The sequence below is a fragment of the Candoia aspera genome, chromosome 4 (genome assembly GCF_035149785.1).
Source record: "Candoia aspera isolate rCanAsp1 chromosome 4, rCanAsp1.hap2, whole genome shotgun sequence".
NCBI classification, from domain to species: Eukaryota; Metazoa; Chordata; class Lepidosauria; order Squamata; family Boidae; genus Candoia; species Candoia aspera.
This window is the reverse complement of record NC_086156.1, coordinates 108,463,439-108,480,905: the sequence shown is the minus strand read 5'-3', so window position 1 is coordinate 108,480,905 and position 17,467 is coordinate 108,463,439. Positions and strand designations below refer to the sequence as shown.

Here is a 17,467-nt window from a genome sequence, read left to right as displayed (position 1 = left end):
TGTGGGGGGGGGCAGACTGTCCCCGAGCGCGACCCCAGGTGACCGCTGCCATACCCAGCTGGGAATCGGAAAGCAGTGTCCCTACAATGTCGGAGATAGGCTCCGCATCCTGGGGCAGTCGGGAGAGTGCGTCTGCCAGGAAGTTATTTTTGCCTGGTATGAACTTCAGCTGGAAGTTGAACCGGCTGAAGAACTGAGCCCATCATATTTGCTTGGGACTGAGGCGCCGGGGTGTACGGAGTGCCTCGAGGTTGTGGTGGTCTGTCCAGACCTCAAACGGGCAAGTCGTCCCTTCCAAAAGTTGATGCCAAGCCTCCAGCGCTGCTTTAACTGCAAATGCTTCCTTTTCCCATACATGCCAGCACCTCTCTGTCTCCGAGAAATTCCTCGAGAGGTAGGCGCATGGCTTCAGGATTCCCGCGGAATCCTTTTGCAGCAGGATGGCACCTACAGAGAAGTCAGAGGCATTCACCTGCACCACAAAAGGTCATTCGGGGTCCGGGTGAGCTAGGATTGGCTCCGCTGTGAACAGCGCTTTTAGCCTGTCAAATGCGGTTTGACAGGCAGGAGTCCAATTAAGTACGGCCCCCGGGTTTTTTACCTTGCGCGTCTCCCTGACGCCCTTGGTCTTGAGCAAATCAGTTAAGGGTAGGGCGATTTCCACGATCCCCCTTGTGAAGGACCTATAGAAATTCGCGGACCCGAGGAAGCTTTGAAGCTGGTGCCTGGTGCGTGGGCGTTCCCAGCTCAAAACTGCCTGGACCTTCGTGAGGTCTATTTCTACGCCTTTGTCAGAGATTCTGTACCCTAGGTAGTCCAAGCACAATTTGTGGAATTCACACTTGGACATCTTAGTGTAGAGTTTGGCTTTCCGTAGCTTAGTGAGGACTTGCCTCACCAACCTCTCGTGTTCCCTCTTCATACTTGTGTAGATGAGGACATCATCCAGGTAAACCAGTACGCCCTAGAATAGGTGTCCATGCAGTACCTCGTTGATGAGTTGCATGAAGACCCCCGGGGCCCCCGCAAGACTGAATGGCAGTACCTTGTATTGGAAGGAGCCCAAGGGGCAGTTGAATGCTGTTTTCCACTCGTCCCCCTCCCTGATGCGGATTCTGTAATACGCCTTGCGGAAGTTAAGTTTGGAAAACTCCCTTCCCTTTGAGAGGTGTGCTAGCATGTCCTTTACGAGGGGCAGGGGGTATTTGTTGGATAGGGAAGCGGAATTTAATCCATGGTAATTGGTGCATAGTCTCAGGGTGCCATCCTTCTTTTCCCGAAATAGGACGGGTGCTCCAATTGGCGAGTTTGCTGGTTCTATGAAGCCCCTGGAGAGGTTTTTATCCAAGAATTCCTGCAGCGCCGCTAATTCTCTCTGGGTCATGGGGTAGATCTTGGGCTTGGGTAATGGGACATCTGGCAGCAGTTCAATTGTGCAGTCCGTCTTGCGGTGGGGGGGTAATTGGTCTGCCTCCTCTTCTCCAAAGACATCTGCAAAGTCTGCATATTCCTCCGGCAGTCCTTCGGGGGGGGAGGGTTCGTGGGTGTAGTCGACGACTTCTGCCCTCCCCACCATCGAAGCAGATGGTTTGTATGGTGTCGGTGCCTGGTAGACCCCGTCTTTGAACTCGATGGAGCGTGTCCTCCAGTCTATGTGTGGGTTGTTGCGTGCTAGCCAGGGGATCCCCAGCACTATTATGGGTTTCCCTATCTGGGTCACCACAAAGTTTATTGATTCCTTGTGGGTGCCCATTGTCAGGGTGACCATTCCAGTCCTCTGGGTGGCCGGTCTCCCCCCCGCTGTAGAACCGTCTTGTTGATGGAACGCCAGCAGTTTAGGGAGGGGGAAGCAAGGCAGTTTTAGTGCAGTGACAATGTCCGGGTGGATCAGATTTCTGGAGCACCCAGAATCCACCATAGCTTCGGCTGCAATGGGTCTAGGGCCGTAAGAGTGCTCAATTGTCCCTGCCAGGATGGAGCAATCGTCACTCACCCTGGGGTTGTTGCACCCCTTCTTCACCACCTGCCCAGTGGCACTGCTTAGAGCAGGTGGGGAGCATTTTCCACCGGCTGTTCTTGGGCATCAATCACGTCCCCTGAGAGGGAGGTGTCCGTGTCCTTGTCCAGGGTTGCTAATGCTCCTGTCAGCCATCTGGGGGGGGTTGGATGGCTTGTGCATTGTCTTCAGTGTGGGTCTGGGCAGGCGATCCATTGTTCTGTTTGTGAAACAGTCCGCCGCTCGGTGGCCCGTTTTCCCGCACCTGGTACACTGCCCGCAGGCAAGCCTCCGTTGTTGGTCTGAGTGCCAGATTGGGCCTGACTGTGGGACTGGTCCTCTTGTGCTGGGCGGGATTTTGTCATCTGCGGTTGCGAGCAGGAACGTGCACTGAGCATGCTCCGCTTTTCCAGCTAGTTAAATCCACCCGTGAAGGGAGGCTGGGTCATCCCTGTAGAGTGCCTATTGAAGCACCTTCCGGTTGAGGCCACACTTGAACATGTCGATCAGGGTGGCCTCAGACCATTCCGTGATTTTGCCTGCGAGGACCTTGAATTTGAGGGTGTAGTCGGCCACTGGTTTTCTTCCCTGGCGTAGCGCTTGAAGTGTGCACTTGGCCCTTTCCTTCACCAGGGGTTCCTCAAAGTAATGCTTCAACTCGGCGAAGAAGTCATGGAAATTGGCCAAGGCTGGGGCTCCAGACTCGGACATCTGCACGTACTGGTCCGCGGCCCTGTCTTGGAGCTCGGTGGCCCCCGTCGAGATTTTAGCAGCTTCTGTGTTGACGCAATGGCCGTATTGGGCCATGTAGTCCCTCGCATTTGTTAGAAAGAAGGACAGTTTTGTAGGGTTCCCGTCAAATTGTACGGGGAAGTCTTTGGCGAACCTCCCAATTTGCAGGTCCCCTACCTGTGGGTGGTAAGGGATGGCTCCCACTTGCCTGGGGCCGCAAATCCCTGTGACAGAGTCTCATGCTTGGCCCCTTCCGCTCGGGGTTGTTGGTGGTGTGGGTATGCTGCCCCGATCCCCTCTTACCCCCTGTGCCACCTCAGTCTTGCAGCGCTCGCTGACGATTGTTGCTAGAGACTGGAGCATATGTTCCAGGTCTCGTACCTTGGCTTTCAGGGTCATGTCCTCATCTGTCGATGTGGGGGACAGGAGCAGGTGCTCAAGCTATCGTACCCTTGCTTCCAGGGCCGTGACCCTGTCTGGCGTACCCTGGTCGTCTGACGTCGGTGCTGCCAGATGCTTTCCACTACATAGTCTTGCGCCTTCCTGCTCGGGCATTTGGGGGTAGCGGAGCCTCCAGGTGGAGTAGGGTGTTCCCGTCCAGGGTCCTGCTCTGCCGGCCCAAGTGAGGAGTTGCTGGTCCCCAACTTCGTCTTCCGCCGGGGATCTCCCATCTGGGTTGGAGCTCCAGGTCTGGAACTGGGGTGCGGTGTGGACAGGGAGGGTGTCTGTGTCCCCTTTCAGGTACGCTGTCTCCAGCCGCTGTCGGGTCGCCTCTGCATCTTGCGGGCCATCCTTCACGCCTCTGGTGCGAAGTGCTGGCTCCATCACTGTCCCCGTTTCCGGTTTTCACCAGATGGTCTCTCCTGCAGAAAAAAATTCGTCCAGTGGAGCTTGGCGATTTTGGTTTGGTGACTCTCAGCTTTATGTCAGGCTCTGCCTGCTACCCAGTAAAACCACCGACACTTGTATGGGCTTAGGTTCTGGTTTTATTTGAGTATAGAATGCATGCCCTTAGAAAAGCTGATAATGAGTGGAGCGCGCCGGAATGGGATTTAAATAGCCCGCACCGGTCAGCGCTCCACCCCTTCTTACTCCAGGTGTGCCCCGAGCCCCGCTGGTTCCGTTGCCGGTAGGTGAGGGGTCGTGGAGCCCCTCCGGTGCTTCGGGCATTTCCTTGACTGTTTTCCCGGCCGGTGATGGTTCATTGCCGGGCGATCAGGTCCGTAATCTTTTTGACAGCTCGGGCGCGCCTCGTGGTCTGGTCTTGTCAATTACCTTCTTTGCAACATTGTATCTCTCTCTTCCGTGCCTCTGGCTAGAGTTGATACTTTGTTGCCAGCACCTGTTGCTCTCTTTTGTTAGCTAGTTGCCTTTTCCCTTAATCTGACAATTCCCTGTATTGTCATGCGAACCGTTGTGATGTCACAAGCATCGCAACGGTGATCATGACATATGCTTTATGTTTTAATTGTAAATTTTACTGTAAACCACCCAGAGTCCCCCTTTTGGTGGAGATGGGTGGTGATAAAAACATTGAAAAATGGATAAGTAAAAAAATGAAAATGAAATCAGGTTGCAGATTTCTGGGACTGGAATGTGCTGTGCCTTCCAGTTGTGATATCCTCTCCTACTTGTATGTTATTGCATTCGATTTATGCTTCAGAGATACCTGCTTTTATGATCTACATCTACTGTAGAGAGTCATTAGAAAAAGAAACCAAAGAATTTATTTTTTTATGATCCTCATTAAATTTGTATAAGTGAAATGTTTACAATGACACTGAACTAATATAACATTGACAATAATTAGGTAGTGTTTTAATTGGACTGTTATCCTAAGTACTTTTTTTTATCATTGAATATAAATATTAAAAAAAGAAGAAACTGGATTTCATTAATAAAATTATTTCCTTTCCTATTCCTTTAATATCTCTTCATCTAAGCTCCATTTATATTCCAAGATGATATAAGATCATACCAATTTAAACAGACATGTCTCAATATATATCTGACACCACGGGAAAAAAATATTTCCATATTGGTTGTGAAGACAATGTGATTTTTGTAATTCATAATGACATACAGTACTTATAGCTGAATTTCCAACACTTCTCTGAACTGCAATGTCAATATAATTTCTAATATATCAGGTAATTTTATGTTTTTGATCTCCATGCTATCAAGGGGAAATACTGGAGATATCAAGCACCATACATGATTACCCTTTCATCTACTGTTACATGCTAAATCACAGATTAATGGCTGGATTCATTTTGAAAAACTGATCTTTAAAGGGCTATAGATGATTCACAAACCTAGCCTATCTCTCAAAATAAGGCTAGACTGATGACTGATTGGCATAAGGCTATGCAACACTTCAAAATTAAAGATAGTTCAAAGAGTGCGAGGAGATTCATATATCACCTCTCTGCAATTATTTATTTTATTTATTTATTTTCTATTCCGCCTTTATTATTTTTATAAATAACTCAAGGTGGTGGACATAACTAATACTTCTTCCTCCTCCTCTTTTCCCCACAACAACACTTTGAGGTGAGGTGGGCTGAGAGAGAGTGACTGGCCCAAGGTCACCCAGCTGGCTTTCATGCCTAATATTGGACTAGAACTCCCAGGCTCCTGGTTTCTAGCCTGTTGCCCTAACCACTAGGCCAAACTGGCTTTATGATTCTTTTCCCAGGATTGTGCTTCTGTGAAGATCAACACCAGAATGGGAAGGTTTGCATTGTCTTTCATTAGCTGTTACACGTAAAGTTCATATTCAATAATGGCTAATGTTTCTAAGGACTGGCTTGACGCTCAGTCCAGACTACATGCACCAAAGGACACAAATGCTTGTTCCTCAATTTCTTGCCCTTCTAATCCATGCTGCCAAGGGTTGCTATTTCCTTGCAAGGATCATTTCTTCCTTGCTAGTCCCCTTCCGTTCCTTTTTCTCTGCTTTCATATCTACTTCTCACATTCTATTCCTTGACACTAACATAGAACCTGCCTTCCCCCCTCACCCCCCCCTTTATTGTATGATCATTACTTTGACCCTACAATAATAAAAAGAAGGGGAACTTCCATGTGCTCTTTTGTTTCTCCCCTGCACTGTTGCACAGAAATTTTGGAAGGAGCAAGGAAGAACTGATAGTTCAGCTTCACAGAAACAAAATATTATTCATTTCAATTTTGTAGCTTTCTTGCAGCAGGCCTATTTTGCAGTAACATGGGAAGGAGGTGAGAAAGCATGGGGAGCATATTTCACCCAGCCTGGGCAGAAACTATTCAGGATCAACCCTGAATGCCTACAGGGTCCTCTGTGTGAGATTAAGGATTGAATGGAGTTACAATCAGTAGTAGGAGTGGAAAACATAGGGTGAGGGTCATTAACACCATTGTTGGATCAACTGGAAGAGAATAACAAATGGCAGGTCTGACCAGTAGAGAAAATGGCAGCCATGGTGTTAACCAGCTGTTTGTGTGAAGGGGACATGTCAGGCTGTCACTACTTGGGAAAGACGTACTGGAGAGCATCCACTTGGAAAGGTTTAAATTTGCTTTCAAGGGAAGACAACATTTTTGAAGATGGGTGGGGTGTGTATTTGCAGTGGGCTGGAAGCAGGCAGAGAACCACATTTTCTGTTCCTGGAACTGAAGCAGTGGGTGGCCTGTACTGATAACAAGTGAAGTAGAAAGTGCTGATCTGCCCTCAGACCAGTCAGGGAGTAGATGTTGGTCTGCTGCTTCATTATGGATCAGCTAACTGGGAGAAGTCAGCTGGCTCTTCCAGGCTATAAAAGCCAGGTTGCTTCAGGGTCACAAAGAGGCCTAAAATGTAAAAACAGCAACATACTGAAGGGGTTTAGCTCAGCTTCTGTAAGGCCAGCAACATCCTTGGGTTTATACTGTAATTCCAACATGTTGGAGGCCCCTTCCAAGCCACTGCTGCAGGGCAATCACATTGGATAGGCTCCAGTCCTGGCAGTGGATGCAGAGCACATTTGTAAAAAGCCTGCCTTCAGAGTGCTCAAAGAGATCTGTCCCCAGGATGCACAAAACAGCTGAAAAGTTTTATCCCGAATGGGAACTGGCCCCTGAAATCAGTGTTTTTGACCTCTTTGGTTGATCATAGTATGAATGTTGGAGACTCATCAAGCCAAGCTACTTAAAAAAAAAATCAGGTTATATCAGTTTGAAGGAACTGCACCATTGGAGAAGTTATGTGGGAGGAAAAAATTCCCAGGATCAAACAAAATATTGACTGACTGACTGACTGACTGACTGTCTTACTGTGGACTTCAAAAGGACTACCCCTTCACTGTTATAAATACAAAAGTTGCAAATAACTTTGACTTTCATGCCTGCAGTTTTTCTCTTTTCCATCCTTCCTGCTTTGAGGGTTGCTGTCACACATTACAAATCCCTTTACTGTTGGTGACAACCAGAGGCAATTTCAATTTCTTCTGAGTCATGACAAAAAAATTACTCCCTCTTGTTCAAAGTGTCCACGGCCTCGGATTCTAAGTTGGTGATTATCTCAAATGTAATAATTAGTATAACTTTGATTGTCTGGAGATATGGAGATGCCTCAAGGGGATCAAAAAATGTTAATACCCCCTGCAACATTTCCATCTGCAATTAAAGTTAGCCAGTGCTTGATCATACATGATTTTTATCTTAAACTATGAGGTTCCCATCCTCTTCACAAGCACACATAGAGAAACAAACCAACACACTCACAGCATGTTAAACTCAGAAACTGTAAGGAAAGGTAATGTGGAGAAAGGGGATGTGAGTCCCAGATTGAATTGTTTCCTTCTGAGTGGTGTGTGTACAGCATTCCTGCCAATGCTTTGGCCACAGGTAATGTGTCACATTTCTCAAAGTAAATGCAGCACTGCTGACCCTCTGCCTATTCTTCACAAGCAATATCAGTCAGGGGACATCAGTATTGCTGGCATCATTTCTCACATCTTCCTGTTTTATACAATGATGGACTTCAAGACACCTCCTACGAGTGATCTCTTTGAGGATATTATGTAAGTATTTAGTCATTCCAAGAGACATACATGTAAAATAGATCTGAAGATGAATGACAGTAAAAGCTGTGTGTCGATGTCTACCATAGACTGTTCAATTGGGTCTTCAGGCATCTGTAGAGCATGAAATAATTGCTGGCTGTGTGTGTTATATATGTATCTGTACCCTGGCTTTGCATCTGCATAATAATTTTTTGGCCTTTATAATTTCTACATATTTCTATGATCCGGTGCCACCAAATCCCTAGCAATGAATGGTCAAGAAGGGAAGTTTCTTTTTGTCCATCTGTAAGTTTCCCACTCCCCCAAATATCACCACTTTTAAATTTGGCCTGTAGAAGCCAAAGCTGTACTGTATGAAGGGAGCTGGGGGTGAAATTCCACTCCCTAGTAATTTGTTTTGAACAAATTACTTTTACTTGATTAAGAGTTAATTAATTAAGCTTATTGGATTAAATTAACCTTCATAGAACAGTGTCCTAGTCTTGCAATGTGAATCTTTCCAGATGGAATTAAAGAAAAGCTGAAAGACAAAGAACTCCATTATTAGTCTCCTTCACAACGATCACAAAAACTATGCCATTGATACTCATTGTAGCCTCCCCGGTCAATATTGCGGACACCACTGGCATACTAAACCCATCCTAATACTGTCGTATAAAAAAAATTATGGGAGGCCACCTACGAGTGGCAGAAACCTGGTTCCTCTGACTGCTGCCAGACCTTTCTGATAAAGTGCTTTGATTCGTTCAGTTCCTGACAAGTTTAAATAAGAGGCATGCATCAGACCTATATTGACCGGATGGAGTACCTCACATCGCATGTGAAAGGAAAGGCATAAAATATATCATGTCCCTAGTTAAATGTATTATAGCAGATGATGTACCTCTCTCGTCAGGGTCATAATTCAGATTTACCAACACATCCTGGCTTTAGTATTTGCTGTCAAGGAGATCAACACTAATCCCCAGATTCTACCCAATGTAACACTGGGCTTCCAAATCTATAACAGTCATTTCACTTCAAAATGGATGTATCATGCCTCAATGGAACTCCTTTCCTCTAAAGGCAGATTAATCCCAAACTACAACTGTGACACCCAGAAATATCCAGTAGCAATAATTGGAGGACCTGACACTGATGTATGTCTTCACACAGCCATCATTCTGCACATCTACAAGTTTCCTCAGGTAACCATTTATGTGTACTATGGATACAATTTGATTAAATAACTCAATCCTTTTAGATAAGACTTGGTCACTGGGAAAATGCAAAGACTGATTGAAAACAAGAGGCATCCTTTTCTTTCCACCTTCTTGTTAAAACTTTGAAACACATTTGTAACGGCTGCTCCATTTTCAATTTCATGGGTAATAATATGTGGATGGAGAAAGTGATGAACATTAACTGGACCTAGAAAGCTCCAGGTTTACCACATGTTATGGTCTGCATTCCAAGAACTTACTTAATAACTAAATTAGCCCCATTTCTGAGTTCCCACAGTAGACAGAACAAAACGTTGGAGTTTATACAGCATAGGAAGCCACAAAAAACTAAGCAAGATTTCGATTAGCAAAAATTGATACGTCATGCAAAACTAACTGTGAGCATTTATATTTACAAGTGCTGGAGGATCAAAATTGCAAAATGTAAAAGTGGTAATTAGAGATGGCTTTAAATCTTTGCTTGTGCACTAAAGTTAGAAACAATTATTGACACACTTTTTAAAAAATCAAAGCCTTCATTCCATTCCTAATTCTTCTGTATTTTCTATAGTTGATGTATGGCTCTGCTCCAATCACAGATCAGGACAGACAGGCTGGTTTCCATAGAACATACTTAATAACACATTAGCCCTTTTTCTCAGTTCCCACAATAGATTGAACGAAATGTCTGCTTAGGAAGCCACAAAGAAATGTAAAAGAGATTAAGACACACAAAGATTGCTATGTTGTGCAAAATAAACTTTTTTAAAAAATACCCTTAATATTGCTGGAGGAACTCAACTGCCAAATGTGAAACTGGTAATTTGAAATGGATCTAAATCCTTGCTTGTGCACTACAGTTAGAAAAAATATATTGACAGATTTTTTTAAAAAATAAAAGCCTATTGTCTTCTCTCCTAATTCTTCTGTATCTTCTTTAGTTGATGTACGGCTCTGCTCCAACCACAGATCAGGACAGACAGGCTGGTTTCTACCACCAAATATTTCCAAATATGGACCATCAGTATAAGGGAATTATTCAGCTACTGAAGCATTTTCAGTGGACATGGATCGGGGTCTTGTTTGTGAGCAATGACAATGGGGAGAAGTTTGTACAAAACGTGGTACCCATGTTTCTCCAGAGCGGGGTCTGCTTTGATTTCATTGAAAGATTCCCAACTGCTTCTTATTCCACTGACATTCTCAATATTGTGAAAGAAGGTATGAAAATGTATGGTGTTGTCATGAACAGCACTGTGAATTCAGTGGTAGTTCAAGGTGAAATTGATATAATGATAATTTTGAGAATGTTTCCAGCTGTGTCAAAATTTGATGAGATACCATTACAAGGAAACAGTAAAATCTGGATTATGACAGCCCAGATGGACTTCACATCTCTTCCCTTTCAGAGGTGGGAAGACCTAGATTTTCTCCATGGTGCTCTGTCCTTTGCAGTTCATTCAAGAGAGGTCCCAGGGTTTCGGGAATTTCTTCAGTCGAGAAAACCAGACTTCAGTCCAGAAGATGGCTTTATTAGGGTTTTCTGGAAGGAGGCATTTGGATGTGTGTTCTCAGGCTCCATGGTTGATGGGAAACCCAACCCAGTCATGGACAGTCAACCGACATGCACTGGGGAGGAGAAGCTAGAGACCCTCCCTTCCTCCGTTTTTGAAATGGACATGACTGGCCACAGCTATAGCATCTACAATGCAGTCTATATTGTGGCACAGGCATTGCACATTGCTCATTCAATGACCTTCAAACATAGAGCAAGAACAGGCAAAGTGAGACTTACTGAACTTCTCAGTCATCACCCATGGAAGGTAATGTCTCAGGGACATAAAGAAGTGTGAAGTGTATAGATGTGTCTCTACCTCATCTAAAGGCCAAATTCAATGTTTAGTTCCATATCATTTTGCTTTTGGACATAGTGCATTTCTCCTCCAATAAATAAGATTTTTTAAAAGTGATAAGTTCAAGGAAACAGCAGAATGCCTTTCCTGATGCTCCAGACACAAGGATTCACAATCTTTACTGAGTGCCTTTACTAATCTGGTTTCCTTCTCTCCATTTATGTTAATATATCTGATGCACAGGAAGCACTATTCCAGCACTGTAATTCAGGAAACAGCCTGATATTTTCTACTGCATCTATTTCTTTTTTTTCTTTTTTAGTTATTTATTTCATTTATTTATTATTAAATTTATAAAACACCCATCTCAGTATAAAAGTGACTCTTGGTGGCTTACAGATTTTTTTTTTCAGAATGCTTATCTTTTTTTTCCTTCTGATTTTAATTATTCAATTGCATTTTTCCTTTAAATTTAATTTTAGTGGTGACATCATTATTATCTTCACCATCAACATAATCAAAAATATGCCTAGAAACACTGAAAGAGATAGTTATTATTGTTTTTTTCCCCTTTTATGGAGGATGTGGAGATTTTCAGAATTGATCAAATGACAGCGTGCAAGAACCATATAGTGAACCAGTTCAATTTATTGTCTCCCCTTTTATCTGTAACATTTAAAAGCTATAAAAGCACTGCTTTCTGCAAGACTTTGACTCTTTTAGCTAATTAGTTCTGCATATTGCTAGAGAAGGTAAGTATTCCGTCTTCATACTTCTAACTGCAGAAGAGACTGGAAATTAATATATGGCTTAAACTGCTTTATCAGATTGGGTTAACCATCTCCCTTCTGCAAGAGGAAGGGATGGTGCAAGGTGTGTCCATCACGGTGCATATTACTATTGTATAATTCCCAGATAAAGGGAATTAAGGGGTTTAACTTAAATTTATCTGGTAATCTCTCATGGCTAACAGACTTCTATTTTCAGATCCTCTTCTCTCTCTGGATATCTACCAGTTCTCCTTCTATCTGTCCATCTGTCTGTCTGTCTCAATCTTTGGAATTTATATTGGATAGACTTGAAAACGTTCCAGGCTGTCTTCCTCCCTGCCTTCTCCTCTTTGGTGAACCTCTATCATGGAGGAACATCAACAGTCTGAAACCGCCTAGAGTGAACTTTCCTTCTTAGCCATCTTCTCTGTTTAAACCACTCTCTTCCTTTAAACTCTGTAGACCGTGTAAACTTCCTTCCTCCCCCAATTCCAAATGGAATACTCTCACTCTCTGAAAAAAGGGGAAAAAAAAAAAAAAACATTTATTCTAATTCTTTCCCAGACTCGGATTACCAGATTCAAGTATGTTTCTATGCTTTGGGAACTCGATATAAGCTACATAAAACAGTTTATTTCCAATATGCCTGGAGTGGAGATAGGTCTTCAGCATTTTATAGATCCTCATTATTTTTTTTCTTTCTTCCCTTCATTCTTTAGGCTTGGTTTATATCTGTGTATGTTTTTGTTGTGTGTTTTGTTTTGTTTTTTGTTTTTGTAGCTCAATGAAGTTTTAAGAAGGATCTCATTCAATAATACGGCAGGAGAAGCAATATCTTTCAACCAAAATGGAGAACTAGAGGGTGGATTTGATGTCATCAATTGGATCACATTCCCAAACAAGTCCTTTCTGAAAGTCAAAGTGGGTGGAATAGGGTCTGTGACTTCCCAAGAGGACATGCTGAGCATCTACGAGGAAGCCATCATCTGGCCAAGCAGGTTTAACCAGGTAGATGGAAACACATGTTTGGACAATCCAGAATCATGTTACCAGTTTTTACCTGAATAGATGTCAGTTCTGGAATAGTTTTAGTGATTTTTCTTCTTTTCTCATGTCTTCAGTACTAAAAGATGTGCCACAGAAACCTGTCATTGATTATAGCTTTTATATAATCATACCGTGTTGAAAAAGGGAACAAACACTTTGTAACCTATATGGATCCAAAACATAGGATAAATACTTCTTCCAATTGCATGAAGACCTTTACGTTATATAATCCATTACATTATACAATCATATATCATCTTAAATCACAGCAGAGGTCAGCATCTAAGTGACCTTGGTTGGTGGTAAAACAAGCCATGCCAAGTGGTGTTCAGACTCGTAGAAAATACCAAGGCTGTAGGAAGGTGAAAAAAGGTCCACAAAGAAGACAGAGGGAAACTACCTCCATTCCATTGTCAATAAAACTACATGGACATATTCATGTGCTCTCCAGCATATAAGCTTGACTCCAGAAGGTTTTTTCCCTAGCATCATTTAAAATACTTGTCAATAGATATGAGGGTTAGCTCTGTACATCTCAAAGTATTTTCCTCCCCTGGCCTCTTCACTGACATCACTCACAAGATCTCTCACCAAACACGATACCAAGTGGGAGCCTAAACAGAGAATACCTACTACAACACAGTCTTGGGGGGGGGGGGCAGGGGGGGAACCAAATAAACAACAACAACCAACCCCCCACACACACCAAGCATTCTTTCTTTTTTTTTTAATGAATAGGTCCGGCCACTTTCTCAGTGTAACAATTACTGCCATTTGGGTTCCACCAAGACAAAAATAGAAGGGAAGCCATTTTGCTGTTATGATTGTCTTCGCTGTCCAGAAGGGAAGATTTCCAATCTGATAGGTGAGTGGTGAAAGATGAGTATTGCAGAATCTGAAGATATAGTGATATCAGGTGGTGTAGATATTCATTTCTATGCGGCCAAATATGTTTCCCAGTTGATAGTTGCAATGTAAGGCTACTATCTGCAGAACATAACACTACTCTCTCACATTATGAAAAGAGGTCTGTCTGTCTGTCTATCTATCTATTTATTTTCTTTTGATAGCTCACATAATGGCAATGGTAGGATGCTGAGTTATTTGAGATTCAGGCTATGCAGAAACTAAATCTTTTACCACTGCTTCAGAATGCACTTGAGACCCAAGCTAGGCCCCCCTGCTATGTTTTCAAGCTGTCAGGTCATCCCTGGAAAAGACAGTGCTTTAAGATGATGCAGAGAGGGTATAATTTTGTGCTTCTGCATAACCAAAGCCACCTCTGTACATCAAACCTTATGCTCTGCACTGCCATATTTGATATTTCTAAATTGAATTATGTAAAGTGATTGATGATACAAATAATAAAAATAATACAGTTGAACATCAATATTTCTCTGCTCTTATTGCATCTGCAGAATGCTGCCCGACAGCCCTATTTAAGATCACTCAATCAATTCTGGGGAAGGTGGGTCCCTACGAGGCCATGAAGAGGAGATTTATGGGCATGTGGAGGATAAAATTGCTCGGATTCATTCTAATTTTGATGCCGAGCGTAAGGCATGACATCTGGAGATGCCTGGGGAACATAGTTACTTGTCCCATTCCCAGAATAGGCCTGAGGAAGTGTACAGGGTTTTCCAGTCTGTAAATGCCACCACTTGTCAATTACATCCCTGTCCCTCCTGGCTGGCAAAGGCAGCTCAGGAGGTGACATGTGGGTGGGTCCAGGCGATGGTGAATTCATCCTTGGAGGAGGGAGTGGAATTCTCTTACAGACGGGGTCTGTAACATGCCCTCTCTGCATGACTGGGTCAAGCGGGTCAATGTTAGGGAGGTGAGGCGGTCCCTCAGGTAACCTGGCCCCATGACCTGTAGGGCTTTAAAGGTGATAACTAACACCTTGAATTACACCTGGAAGCAGACTGCTATCCAATGCAGCTCACGATATAATGGTGTAACGTTCCAATCTAGGGCACCATGAATTGCCTGTGTTGCCGCATTTTGGACCAACTGTAGCTTCTGGATACTTTTCAGGGGTAGCCCCATGTAGAGCACACTGCAGTAGTCTATATGGGAGATGATCAGGGCACAAGTAACCATGCTAAGGGCCTCCCAATCCAGGAAAGGGCATAACTGGTGCACAACATGACATTGCAAAAAGCCCCCCATGGCTATTGCTGCCACGTGTTATTCAAGCAGGAGTTGTGAGTCCAGCAGGACCACCAGATTTTGCACTTGGTCTTTCTGGGGCAGTGCAACCTCATCCAGAACCAAAGATGACAAAGTCCAAGATATGGAAGAGCCATTAACCCACAGCCACTCTGTCTTACCAGGGTTCAGTTGAAGCCTGTTGTTCCCCATCCAGACCCCCAAAGTCCCCGGTCAATGGGAAGGGACAGTCACAGCATCACTTATTTTACCAGGGATGAAGATGTACTGTATAATTGAATATCATCAGTATATTGATGATACTTCATCACGTGATCTCACCCAGTGGTTTCATATAGATGTTAAAAAGGACAGGAAAGAGGACCAAGCCCTATGGTACCCCACAAAGGAGTTGCTGTAGGCCAGATCACTCACTCCCTATCAACATTAATTGGGACCAGTCCTGGACGAAGGAGGCGAACCAGCACAGAACTATGCCACCCACCCCCAAATCCCGGAGCTGCCCTGAAAGGATACCATGGTTGATGGTATTGGAAGTCGCTGAGAGGTCAAGAAGAGCCAGGATGGATGCACTGCCTCCATCCCACTCCCACCAGAGGCCATCCATAAGTGTGACCAATGCTGTTTCGCTTCCCTATCCAGGCCTGAAACCTGACTGAAAGGGCTCTAGATAATTCGTTTCATCCAGGACCCTCTGGAGCTGCAATGCCACCACTTTCTTAACCATGTTCCCCAAAACGGGGAGGTGGGAGATGGGATAAAAGTTGTCCGAAGAGTAGGGTCCAGCAATGGTTTCCTGAGGAGGGGGTGCACCAGCGCTTCCTTCAAGGTCATTGGAAACACCCGGTCTTAAGGATTTGTTTATCATAGCATGGACCCAAACACATGTCACCTCCGCGCTGCATTCACTAGCCAGAAGGGACATGGATCTAATTGAAAGGTGGTGGTGTTTACAGTCTGGAAGATCCTGTCCATTTCCTTGGGCCCAACAGGATCAAATGGCTCCCAGATAACGGTATGTATATACATACATGCACACAAGTCTATGTGTGTGTGTGTGTGTGTGTGTAATGTGATGGAGAGAACAAGCATGTACATTGAATATTTTTGTCATCCCCTCTCCATTGTAGAAATGAGAAGAATCTATTAGGAAATACTTCATTAATGTAGCTAATAACTGGGAACCATATTTGACTGATTATCTCTTGAAAATCTATCCTTTTTTCCACACCTTATGACATTGCTATGTTCCATTGTGATTTTGTTGAGTTCAAAATCAGTGCAACTATCTTCCTAACCTGAATCTTTTTCCTAGATATGGATTACTGCTTTTCATGTCCAGAAGATCAATATGCAAACAAGGATCAGAATTCATGCCTTCCAAAAGTTGTAACATTCCTGACTTATGTGGAAACGTTGGGGACTCTCTTGGCCATTTCTTCTCTCTTCTCCACTTTTATCCTTTTGTTGGTTCTGGGCATCTTCATTAAGTACCAGGACACTCCCATTGTCAAGGCCAACAACCGAAACCTCACCTACATCCTACTCATTTCGCTCCTGCTTTCATTCCTTTGTGCTTTACTATTTATTGGCAAACCCAATAAAAAAACTTGTCTCCTCCGACAAAGTGCTTTTGCCATAATATTTACTGTAGCTGTATCATGTGTGTTAGCAAAAACCATCACTGTGATTTTAGCTTTCATGGCCACCAAACCAAAGTCTGCAATGAGGAAATGGATGGGGAAGAGATTGGCCATTTCAATTGTCTTTTTCTGCTCCTTCATTCAAGTCATTCTTTGTACTGTCTGGCTGTTGACTTTTCCTCCGTTCCCCGACTTCAATATGCACTTAATGGCGGAAGAAATTGTTCTGGAATGTAATGAAGGCTCCTTTGTCATGTTCTACTGTGTCCTGGGCTTTATGGGCCTCCTAGCCCTTGTCAGCTTCACTGTAGCATTCTTTGCCCGGAAACTACCGGACACTTTCAATGAAGCCAAATTTATCACCTTCAGCATGTTGATCTTTTGCAGTGTTTGGCTCTCCTTTGTTCCTAGCTATCTGACCACAGGGGGCAAACATATGGTGGCTGTGGAGATCTTCTCGATCGTAACGTCCAGTGGGGGGCTCCTTGTATGCATCTTTTTCCCTAAATGCTATATCATTATACTGAGGCCTGAACTGAATAGCAAGCAGCAACTAAGACAAAGGAGAAGCTGAAAGATCTGGAATTGTATTGCCTTCTTTTAATTTAGCCATGCAAAAGCAATAAGACCTCAAACTGAAGATCTATAACCCACTGCAACTGCAATTTTAGTAGTTGGAAAGCTGTTTCTGTTTTTAATGTTTTAATGTTTTAATGTTATGTCCCACCATATAATCATATGTCCCACATATAGTTTTATAGATATTTGTAATAAAGTATGTTTAATAAATAAAAATAAATAAATATTGACTAGAAACAGTGAATCAAATCTAATATACTAGCTGCCAAGGTGGGGACTATTTTATCTCTCTCATCAAATTAATGTATAGAACAGGTTTCTAAAAAGTGTCTGTTCTAGTCGGTATGTTTGAATGGAATACCAAGATAGATACATAGGACTAGAATATTGATGGGAGAAGATTATGGTATACATTATGCTAAATATAT

At 43.6% G+C, this 17,467-nt stretch overlaps 1 protein-coding gene across 1 annotated transcript; it reads left to right on the top strand.

Moving 5' to 3' along the window:
* The first annotated feature begins 7,723 nt into the window (after nucleotides 1-7,723).
* Nucleotides 7,724-17,034, top strand: LOC134496984 (vomeronasal type-2 receptor 26-like). Its single transcript, XM_063302700.1, has 6 exons — nucleotides 7,724-7,770; nucleotides 8,669-8,960; nucleotides 9,917-10,798; nucleotides 12,379-12,606; nucleotides 13,384-13,510; nucleotides 16,133-17,034. Exons 1-6 carry the CDS (start codon nucleotides 7,724-7,726, stop codon nucleotides 17,032-17,034), a joined length of 2,478 nt encoding a protein of 825 aa, XP_063158770.1.
* Nucleotides 17,035-17,467: the final 433 nt, after the last annotated feature.